The sequence below is a fragment of the Pyrus communis genome, chromosome 14 (assembly GCF_041283825.1).
Source record: "Pyrus communis isolate YQ-2024b chromosome 14, ASM4128382v1, whole genome shotgun sequence".
Taxonomy (NCBI): domain Eukaryota; kingdom Viridiplantae; phylum Streptophyta; class Magnoliopsida; order Rosales; family Rosaceae; genus Pyrus; species Pyrus communis.
In genome coordinates, this window is record NC_142578.1 from 12090184 (window position 1) to 12102705 (window position 12522).

General features: G+C 37.6%; 1 protein-coding gene across 1 annotated transcript; it reads left to right on the plus strand.

Annotated features, from left to right (window-relative positions):
- Positions 1 to 492: 492 nt before the first annotated feature.
- On the plus strand, positions 493 to 963 carry LOC137712222 (uncharacterized). Its single transcript, XM_068451337.2, has one exon. The coding sequence runs from the start codon at positions 493 to 495 to the stop codon at positions 961 to 963; it is 471 nt and encodes a 156-aa protein (XP_068307438.2).
- Positions 964 to 12522: the final 11559 nt, after the last annotated feature.

Consider the following 12522-nt stretch of genomic DNA (forward strand, 5'->3'; position numbering starts at 1 on the left):
CACAAGCTCTCCTTTCTCTCTAAAATTTCAGCCACCTTGGAGGGATCATCTAGCAATCAAACTCCTCCAAGGTCACTCATTTCTTCTACAATATGCCTTGGTGTGGAGACTTAGAGGTTTTCAATTTTGGGAACTTGGAGAAACCTTTTCATCCATCCAAATCCATGGATCTAAGATGCAAGGAATGAAGGCCCTCTCTTTGGGTGATTAGCCTTTGCTTATGCAAAGAGGAATCTACAAAGGTATTGATTTCTCAACTCACTTTGTTTTGAGTTGAGTCTTGGTTCACCTATCTACTAGGCTTTGAAGTTCATGGGTTAAGTTTTGTTTTTGAGTGCATATAAACATGATTCCGCCTTTTAATTGTTAATTGCATGTTGTTGATGTTGCTCAAATGAACTTGTTTTTCACAAATCTTCCTTCAATAACACCCCGCAATTCGTAGACAAAGATTTGGCAAAGTTCTCCAAAAAGTATGGGATCAAGCAGCATATGTCCATGTTGAGATATCCTCATGGCAATGGGCAGGCTGAAGCATCCCATAAAACGATCATCGACTACCTCAAGAAGTCCCTCTCCGGCAATAAAGGAAAATGGCCAGATGAACTCCCCGGATATATGTGGGCGTATCACACCACCAAACAACGAGCCGCCGGTGAGACTCCTTTCTCTTTGGCATTGGGTTCAAAAGCAATCATTCTTCCCAATGTCATTATGCCAAGTATCAGCACTCAACTGCTAACCATCAAGCAGAACAGTAAGGAGATGGCCACAAGCTTAGATTTGGCAGAGAAGAAACGCGAACAGACCATCACCCACATCGTAGCCTACCAACAGCAATTCCTCTCCAGCTACAAGAAAATGGCCAAGATCCAGCAGTTCCAGCCCAGAGATCTAGTCATAAGGAAAACCTTCATCACTGTCCGTAAAGAAGACTCCAAAAAGAAGTTCTGTACAAGATAAACATAGTAGGCGCAAAAAAAATTATATCCTCGCCACCATGAACGACAAAGAGATCGAAAAACAGTGGAACGCCTACAATCTGAGGAAGTACCATGTGTGACCTCCCGCTACATCAAAGCCTAAAGACTCAAGCAGCTTGACGGGCACCATAAATTTGTGAAAACAAGTTCACTTGAGCAACATCTATGCATACAATTAACAATTAAAAGGTGGAATCATGCTGGTATGCACTCAAAACAAAGCTTCACCCATGAAATTCAAAGCCTAGTAGTTATGGTGAACCAAAACTCAACTCAAAACAAAGTGAGTTGAGAAACTTTATACCTTTGAAGCACCTCTTTGCTTAGCAAAGGTTAATCACCCATGTGAGGGTCTTCTTTCCTTTGTCACCTTGCTTCTTGGCTCCATGGATTTGGATGAAGGAACTTTGCTTCTTGGCTCCATGTCTTCTTGGATATAGATGGAGGAATTGGGTTCTCCAAAAGTCCCCAAAGTGGGAGAGCTCTAAGTTTCGACACCAAGGATGGTTGAGGAAGAAGATGAGTGGCCATGGAAGAGTTAGATGCTAGTAAACTCTCCCATGGTGGCCGGCTGTTCTAAGAGAGTTGTTCTCACTTTTTATCCTTAGAAAACCCTAATGAAGAAAAGGCTATAAAGTCAAATTTATTCCTACCTTCATTAGACTGGCAAACTTGTAATAAGTCCAAAACTCACTCCCTCTCTAAGCATGGCCAGCCTCCCTATTTTTAGTGGGTTAATTGCCCATTTTGTTTTAGTTGTCACACAACTTAAACCTTATGTGCCTTGTAGACCAAAACCCTTTTGTGTCTCGAAACCCAAAACTAACTTAAGGCCTAAAATGAACCTTTCATTCTAGATTAATTAACTTTTAATTAATCCTTGCCATATACAATTAAACTATTTAATTTTCCTTGCTCATCTTCGTTATATCCTTCAATCATTACCTTACACGGTGTGCGATCCATTAGGTTTTTTTAGCGAGGCAGTGGGTGATTAGAACTCTTCAAATCGATTGTGAATTGAAACTTACTTTCAATTCTCCCTTTAGTGATTATACACCTTTGGGGCTTCCACAAACCATGAGTGGCACCTAGTAATATGTCATGGCTACCCAAGCTAATCAGAAGAGGTGGAGAACCTATTCAGTTTAGGATTTCAATGCAATAAGGTCTTTCTCTAATATAATACTCTTGACCACATTGTTTGGTTTGATAGTTTATTCATGTCTACTATCCAATGTGATTTATTTACTTATATAATTACCTTGAATGTGATTTGGAACAACTTTCTAAATCTCATTCATACTCTGGCTAGAGATTCTTAATCATATCATAAAGTATTCTCCCTCAAACGGTTTGAAGGTTGGAGATCCCTTGTTATGCATTCACCTGCCTCTCTGACTAAGTGGCTTAACCCCAACTATGCCATGGACACCCTCTTACGGAGTGACTTTGACATAGTCAAAGATCAATGACCTAACCATAAGACAACTATGATGCCTCATGTCAAATGGCTACTTTGCATTATCCCAGCCATGAGTTCTCATGTGACATAAGTATAAGAACTCCTTATTGATCGTGTTCAGTGGACTCATTCTCTATTGAACACCTACATGCTTGTCTTGGTGTCAGTCACACCAATGACTTGAGACCAGTCACTCTGCCACCCTATGATCAGGAATGTTTAGGATATGTATACAAAAGAGAATGGTCTCATGAATCTAACTTCTTTAGATCACATTCTCCCGATTATATATTCCTTGAACTTATCATTTAAGCATATAACATTTATATGAGACGGCTTTAAACAATAATCTTTACCTTGGAACCCTAAAGCTGCTACCAAGTGCACTAAGGTAGCCTACAATTTCCATAAGACTGCCTACGGCTTGCCTTTTGAGCAGTAAAGCCACGCTAGACTTATACAATCGCACATTCTTGTGAAAGGTTAAACAAATTAACGTGCATATACGAAGCTTTATTCACTACCAACATGCTATGTAGTCAATAAGCTTCACCTCTGCCAAGCGCGAAACAACCTACACCAAGTCTTAAAGTGTTGTGATACTTGCTACACAACTTACGGAATTGGAGAAAGCCAAGGTTAACAGTCTAGTGGTCATGCGGACTTGTCTGCTTCTGTAAGTAAGGTGTCCAGCTGCCGACCCTATGGCTAACAACTTTTCAAAGTTCTACACCAAAACTTATGGCTGCATCGGCTACGCGAGCCTGTCTACTTAAAGAAAAGTTGCACGCCCGCCGCTAGTCGATAAAGTCTAAAGGTTAGGGCATGAACAAAAGAAGAGAAGATGGAGAAAAGCAAAGGAAGCAAGTTTATTAAATTTTCTAGCAAAATTGATAGATAACTAGTAAAGACCGAAAGAGTTTAAGCAAAGCAAAAAGCAACGAAGAAAATAAAGAAAATCCTAAAGACTACCCAGAAGACTACTTTTCAGCACTCCACGACTACTCGGTGGCCACACCTTCAGCAACCTCGACATTCTTAGCAGTAACATCATCTGGCGCTTCACCCTCGGTTGTTTTAGCCTCAGCACCAACGTTTCTGACTACTTCACCAATGAAGGCCTCAAAAGTAAAGGCAAGCAAGTCTTTCGGAGAAATAGAGAAGGTTTCGAAGTCTCTCCCAACAAACTTGAAGTCAGACGGCCTACCAAAGAGATGATCTACATAACCTAGCTTGTAGAAATCGGCCTGACTCTGAATAAACGGAGCCTCGAGCTCAGCCTTCTCACTTTTTGATTGCCCGATCTCCTCGAGCAGACCAATACGGACGCACTACAGCTCATCTACTTCTTTCTTCAAACTTTCGTTGATCTTCAGTACACCTTGGAGTTCCAATACTTGGAGTTCAAGCCTATCAATGACCTTCTTGAAGTGGATCACTTGGTTATAAGTAGTAATCAACTCTTCATCTTTTGCATAATCTCACTATGCTTGTGTCTCAGGTTGTTGAAAGATCCAAAATGCAAGGTGCGGCCACATGTGGAGTGTGCTCTATGCAAGGAAATCTCAATGATCAATGTCCTCAATTGATAGAGAATGGAGGATGGAAGAGTGGCCATGTCGTGGGGTACCAAAGTCAAAATCAACCAAGGAATGATCCATACTCAAATACATACAATCCGGGATGGAGAGATCACCCAAATTTCAAATGGAGGGAGCCTCAACAACCTTAACAACAAGGAGGAATTCGACAGCCACCCCCTTAGATATATCAAAGGCCATTTACACAATCTCAACCTCAATCACAAACTGCCCAACAAAACTCAAGTTCGCTAATTGATAATGATCAAACTTTTCAATTACTAACTTCTATATCACAGGGATTAGAAAATCAAAATAATAGAATAGCGAACCAAGAAAAAGAGATGAGCGACGTGAAGAAGCAAATAAGGTAGATTTCAGAGTTCCTTAGGTAGTTTAGAGAACAAGGCAAACTTCTTAGTTCAACCGTTGTGAATCCAAAGGGAAGCTTTGAAACCGCCAAGGCCATTACATTGAGAAGTGGTAAGGAGCTTGGAAATCATCCAAACAAGGCCTTAATGAGGAGGAAAAGTTGCTACAAGAAGAAGAACAGGGAGCAAAGGCCATAGCAAGGGAAGCCAAAACCTTGCCGCAGCCCCCTAATACAACAAAATCGTCCCAAACCACCAAGATAAGTCCAAATTCAAATTTTTCTAGTTCTATTCCACTAACTGTGCCATTTCCTAGCAGGTTTATGCAATCTAAGACAGAGGAGGATGAAAAAAACACTTTAGAGACGTTTAGGAAGGTGCACATCAATATCCCGCTCCTTGATGCAATAAAGCAAATTCCGAAGTACGCTAAGTTTTTTGAAGAAGATTTGTACAACAAGGAAACGGATTCGGGAGAAAGAGGCAGTACATGTAAGTGAGAATGTCTCTGCAATGTTGCAAAGAAAGTTGCCACCTAAATGCAAAAATCCAGGTAGTTTCACTATCCTTTGTGTAATTGGTAATACAAGGTTTGAACATGCTATGGTAGATTTAGGTGCATCAATTAATGTCATGCCATATTCTGTTTATGCATCTATGAATCTAGGAGAGCTTAAAAATGATGGTGTTATTATTCAATTAGCCGATCGATCTAATGCATACCCGAGAGGAGTTTTGGAAGATGTTTTGGTGCAGGTAGACCACTTAATTTTTCCTGCAGATTTCTATGTGCTTAACATGGAGGATTTAACCCACTATCTACCATCGCCACTCTTACTTGGACGACCTTTCATGAAAACAGGCCACACCAAGATTGACGTGGCCAATGGAGCCTTAACTATGGAGTTTGGTGGTGATATGATTAACTTTAAAGTTTCTGAATCCATTGAGAATCTTAATGATGTTCGTTCTTGTTTTACCATTGGTATAATTAAAAATATAGGACAGAAACCTTCAACACCAATCAAGAAGGATGCATCTAGAACAACCATCGAGGAAGGAATTGGAGTGATGCACAAGAAGCACGCCACTACCCTAAAAACACCCAATATAGCCGTACCTAGTGATAAAATTGGCGAGATGGTGGCTACCCTAGAGGCATTGCCATAACATCCTAGTAAGTCTCCAATCCCAATTCCAATTCCCATTTTAACTAATAGGTTGTTACCTTCTTTGGTGCATGGTCCAAATCGATTTCAAGGTGGTGGGAGCATTTACATGGACTTTAGGAACCAAAACACCACAATTAGGGAGGATCATTATCCCCTCCCATTCATTGAGCCGTACTATGAGAACTTTGAGGAGCATGTCATGGATGGTGCAACCCTCCATGTCGTAGGCCCCAATGAAGCCTAATAGGAATTCTCGTCCGGCTGGAAGATATTAAAGCAAGCGCTTCTAGGGAGGCAAACCATGCATGCAAATAAAGAAGACCTAGGAAGCTCCAACACTCCATAACCAGATGCGTTCCTAAACCCTACTTTTTATTGCTTTTACTTTGGCATGATTGTCATGTTTGTTAGTTGTGTTATTTGTTTGTTTATTTGTGAGTCTATGCTTAAAACATTGAGGACAATGTTTGGTTTAAGTGTGGGGGGGGGGGGGTAAACAAGTTGTTTTTGCATGATTTTCGTGGGATTTTATCACCTATCACTTCTAAAGTTATTATTCATTGTTTTTAAGTGTTTTTAGTGTGTTTTGAAGTGTTTTTATGTGTCTTAAACAGAAAATCCGAAAATTTGAAAAAAAAAAAATCGAAAAAAGAATGTTTGAAAAACCCAAAAAGAGTTGTTTTTGTTTTTGTGTGTTGTGTCTTAGGATACCTTCCAACACAATGATGAGGATTTGGTTTTTAATTGCATGACTGTTAAAGAAACTTACAAACATGGATGGAAGTTTGATATGCTCTTTGGTTTATGCTTAGTTGTAGTTGTCATTTATGAATTCACATGTAATCACAAAAAGGAAAAAAATTAGTTTTTGTAACATGCTTGAAGGAAGGAACTCAAACTAACGCTACAACTCTGAAAGACTTGAGGCTAAACTTTGTTTGGAGAGTTATTAATCTTGATGTTTTTGTTTTCTAAAGTCGTTGCATGATCTCATTATTCTTTTCTTGGTTGCTACTTAGAATGCGTTTTATCACTATAGTTCCAAATACTAGAACTCATGCCCATTTCATTCAAAGCATAAAATTGATTAGCATAACAAATAATAAGATGAAGTTGTTTAGTTAAACCAGAGCCAAAAAGTTGTACCCTTTGCATATGTATTGTAGGTTTAACCCCTTTGAGCCTTAGATTAGCCTATTTTCTTTGTTAACCACATTATCCTTACCTAGCCTAGAATAGGACTATCCATACCCTTATTCTTAAAGGATAGTAAAGCATGACTTAGAGGGAATTCCTTTTGATCTAAAAATTGCAGAAAAACAAGTGTGGGGGAAGGATTTTTGTGGGAATCTAGGAGGATGCATGATTTATGTGCCAAAGAAAGAATTAGGTACGAAGAAAAAAAAATGTGAAAAAGAAAGAAAGAAGAAAAAGTTGAAGAAAAGAAAGAAAATGAGTTGAAAATAAGTGAGAATGAACTCACAAGTGTTGATTGTTGAAGAAAGGGTCCAAAAGTTTGAATATGGCCCTAAGTGATGTGTGAATCTTCCTTTCATGTTTAAAGTTGATTTCTGCATTCAAAAGTGAATTCTAAGTGCTTAGTTCATTACTTTGTTTACTATTGCTTTAAAAACTTTTGTTTATCCTTACCTTTCTTTGTTAGCCAATACCCTAGCCCCGTTACAACCCTTAGACTTCGATCTTGATTGTTATGTGTTTCAATATGTGGAGTTTAAAATTGGTACGAGCATATGGTATCCCTGGTTCTCGCGTCTAAGTAGTGGCATTCCATTCATAAGATCATATTCATGTTAATAAGTCCAGAAAGTGCCTTTGATTATACATATGTGAGTATTAGTCTACATGTTTACATCAATCCTCTCACATATACTTAGTGTAGGGAGTGTAGTCAGAAAATCTGTGTGAAAATAGAGTGTATCCAGTAAGGAATTGAGTGAATTCTCTAAGGCATGTTACGACATTCAAAACATCATTTTAATTGATTAAATGCGAGCTAGTGAGTGGTAATTGCGATTAAGTATATGCTCGAGGGTAGAGATAACTAAAATCTATGTGAGTGGTGATCTTTAATATGTCATGTTGCATTGGAAATCTCTAAGGCAATTGTTGGAAGGTTTAGGTTATGTTTTGTTGTTTTGTTTTGTTTTGCTCGAGGACTAGCAAAAGCTAAGTGTGGGGGAATTTGATAGGAGCATATTGATGTGAAAATTAACTTGACACACAAATTAAACCCTATTTGTGACAATTGTAGTATATATGCAAGTAGGGATCATTCTAGACCGGGGATTAACTAGGGATGCTAATCAACACAAATAAGACTTAAAAACACTAATTTAGACTCTATAGACTTAAAACTAACTCAAAACACTTAAAATAGCAACAAACACTCAAAAAGACTCAATTCTAGACCTAACAAGTGATTTTGACAAAAAAAAAAACTTAACTTGACTCAAAAGACTAAAAGAAAACAGATTTTGACTCAAATAAAAAGACTAAATGAAAGGGAGATTGTTTTTGACGAATTTAAAACTTAAAACAGAAACTTTGCATAAAACACTTTGCAAAAACGAATTTGGGTGAATTAAATGGGTGAAAGGCTAGTTAGAGGGTCCTTCTCCATACATGATATATGCATATAAACTAATTTCCCAGTTATTATTCCTTTAGACTATGAATGACAATGCCCCAAGTTAATTGCATCGCACAATCAACCATCAGATTTTCCTTATTTCATTGAATTACATGGAATACGCATCGCAACCAAATTATCTTTCTCAAGTTCCTATATGAAACGCGTAATAAAGATACATATCAAAAGTCATTAAGTTCTATGAAAATCATAAGCATTGACAAGGCATTCATTACCATGAAACGCATAAGACTCATGCCAAGGATTTACTTAACACAATTGTGACTAGCAACCTCCACTACTTGTGAATATAAGTGAATAACTATTACGTGAAACCCCTTTATACTCTAGCATCAAATTCATGCATGCAAATTAAGTGTCAACCCTCAACCAACATACATAAACAAGTTTTGATAACTTAGATAAGCAAATCACATTCAAGACTCAAGAAACAATAACTGGATATAATCAATTCATATAAAACATATAATCATGGCTTCAAATTCACCTCCAACTAAAAAGAAATTAGTTCCACATGTTCATCATAATTGAAAATCAAATTAATATAAACATTAAACTAAAACTAAGGATAGAATACACCTAGAAACACTCCACACTCCAATGGCAGATTTCGAACCCTCCTTGGATGGCAGATTGCACAAGTCTTCTTCTCCTTCCTTCCTTTCTTTCGGCACTAGGGTGATGTGGTGTGAATTATGGTGTTTGATGGCTGAATGTATGAATGAATGAATGAGTGAACGGATGGTTTAAATGGTGCGGCAAACACTTGTATTTATAGGGCTAGGGTTCTGAACGTAAAAGGATTGCACAATCCTAGGAGGAAAGGGTTAATGCTTTCAGAAACCAAGGGGGAAAGGGATAGGGAAATTCGCCAGAAATTAGGGCTTCTAGAAACAAGGTATTTTATGGCAGAAATTAGACTTCTAGAAGGGATAAAGGGTGCGGCACCTATATAGGAGGAGATAGGGTCTTCTAAAACCATATATTTAGGTGTTCTAATGTGAAATTAAGTCCTCTTTGCAGCTGGAATTAAGGTAGCAAAAGATTAGGATAGGATAAGATAAGATAAGGTTGGATAAGATAAGATTGGATAGGATAAGGTTAGATAATGTTCCTTATTTCTTGCTTTTTCCTTATCTTCTTTGTCTTTGAACTTGTTTCTCCAGATTTGTAGCATGTTCTTAGCCTCTCTTAACTTCAATTTCGTCCATCCACTTTGCTCCATAGTTAAGCTATCCAATCCATGCCAAAACTGCTCCAAATGGCTCCAAAATGCACTTTTTTGCTTCTTTTGCCATTAGGACCTACAAACATACGACAATAGTTTAAAAGACTATAATAAGTAGTAATTAACTAACTAAATGCAAGGAAACAACATAGCCAAGTAGCATAAATATGCTCCTATCACCTACGAGCGGGCAGTGGACAATCATGACTCAATCAAGGTCAAAAGTGCTCAAAATAGGTAATTATTCAAAACCTATTTCATTCATCCTCATCAAATCCTCTCCACAAGGTAAACACCAGATTTTCCTCTCAAATTATATTAATTAGCTAATTGATTGATTTATTACTCAATTAATTGATTAATTAGCTAACAAATCATGAATCTCACCCAAAAAACCATCCAAGTGGCCAGTCCCCATCCTCCCAAAGGGGCTAGCCATACCTCTATATAAACACCCTCATTTTCTCCAAACCGAAGTTCTACACTCTTGCTAAATTCTCTAAATTCTCCAAACACTTTTTCCCTCAAAATTCTAACTTTGGCATCGGAGGTTCTTCAGCCAAACACACCTTCCCCCCCCCCCCCCCAAAAAAAATTCATTGTGGGCGCGTGAGGCTCTTGGCCTTGACCTAAGGTGTTGTTTGTTTTGTAGGTGCAATTTTGTCCAAAAACAAGGAGGAAAAAATTTGCACCCACAAGTAGTATTCATCTTCACTTGTAACTGAGATGTCTTAAGTTTGATTCTCGCCAAAGGCGAATTTGAACAATATTATTGCTAGCCCATTGTGAGACTCAGCCCACCCCCTCCCCTTGCTAGTCCATTGAACAATATTATTCCTAGCCAATTGTGAGGCTAAGTCCACCCCCTCCCTTTGCTAGCCCATTGAACTATATTAGTGTAGATAATATCATTTGTCAAAAAAAAAAAAAAAAAAGGTAAGCGAGGAATTAAAAATAAAAATATTTATTTGTATCACACAGGAAAGGAATGGTTACCCTAGGCTCCCAGGCAATGTAAAAAATATTTACGGAATTATCAATATTTTCATCAAAATATTCAAAAAATCAAAGATCGGCATTGAAATGCAGGGTGAAATGCAAGCTTCGTCCTATATATTGACGAGATATAGGAAATATCAATGAATATCGACGATATTTACCGATTCATTACAGAAACTTTTCCAAATTCATTACAGATTTTGAACTTTTGAATTTTATTTTAATTGATAAATTTTTCCCTAATTTCGACTAAATCTGAATAAGTAGGCAACTTATCTATCAATCGAAGCAACCGATAATTACCCCCCCCCCCCCCCCCCCCCCCAAATTCAAAATTTCCACAATTTTCATCGAAGGCAACCATTATATCAATTGATATTTCTATAAATTTGCATATTGATATTTCCATCTGTACCAATATTTTAAACATTGTTCCTAAGTAGTATAGCAGTCAAAGGCAATGGCGAAGCCAGGAATTGACGGGGGGAGGGGCGAAGTTAAAAGAGTGCAAGGTTTAAAAGAATAGCAACAACCAAATCCTTTTATATAGTAATGTATTTCATAATTTATCAATACAAACAAATTACAATTGTTGCCAACGAGGTTTCATATCATGAAAACTCCGCATAATAGGCTCATCATCAATAAAAGCAAATACATCTCTCTCAATGTAAACAATCATGCTATCACTCAATCATTGATTTCCCATTTCGTTCCATTACGTAACTGTAAAATGGAAAGAAAAAAATAAATTCTTAGACTCTTAATCTTATAGTAGACTATACTAATATGCATAATAAATAATCCAACTAACAATTCAATTAATAAATACCAGTAAGCATACAAATTATTCAATAAATAAAAATTCAATTCAACTAATCATATGAATAATTGTTTACATTATGTAATAATTGAATTAATTAATCAATAATCAAGAATTCAAATTTTAATTTTCATCCCAAAAATTAATTTCATAATTTCATATCAATAATCAACAACCAATAACCAATTTAATGCATTACCATATGCATATGATTCTATTTCTATACCAATTAAATAAAATTCGTATTGAATAATTATTTAGGGTTAGGGATTATAACTTTACCTTTGAAGGCTGGCCGGCGGCTCAACTGTTGAAGTGATAGAAAACGGCTGGAGTGGGAATCAGCCAGCCAAACCCAAACAGGAATTTAAAATTCCTCCCTTCCGTTGCTGCTGGGATTAATGGGGGGGGGAGCTTTGCTGCTCTCTGTCTCTGATTGGCAAATGGGTTTTGAGAGAGGGATTGAGAGAGTAAGAGGAATGGCTGAACGGGGGACACGCGATCCTCTCCCCTCCCCCCCCCCCCCCAAAAAAAAAACATTTTTCAAATATACAAAACAACGTCGTTTTGGTCTGAATTTAAATAAATAAATAAATAAAAGCCAATTTGCTGCTACGCGCAGTAAAACCAGTTCACCGGAGGTCATAAACAAACATGGAAAGGCTAGGTTTTCCCGCGAAGGGAGGGGCTGAACCTGTGCTCCAGCTGTGTTTCCTGGCAAGGGGAGTGGCGGCCGCTACTCCTCACCCTAACGTGGCTTTGCGACTAGTCAAAGGGTTTTAATCTAAAATGAATTTGTTTTAGATTTTACCTAAAATCTACTTAAGGAAGGTTTAAATCTAAATATAGCATTTCTCTCGAAGACAGAGAAATTAACCAGCCGCACAGAAACTCCTTAGCTTCACGGTCTCCCTCAGTGGTGGGTTCTTGGGGTTTTTCTTTTCTTCCTTTTGAATAGGGATTTAGTTTTATTTTATAAAATTTATGAATAAACCATGTTCAAATTGGATGCAATTGCAGTAAACCTTTTTTCTCATTCTCTTGTTCTCTCTAAAATCTCGGTTAGATAACATTTGTATAACACTTCTCAATTTTCTATATCAAAAGCATAGAACAACTTCAGTCGAAATCTAAGGCCCCGTTTGGTAGCCTGTATTGGATCAGACTTCGTGTTTCAAATAGGTTGGATTAAGATTAGAGAGAATAAGATAGGAGTTTTATCTAGTGTTT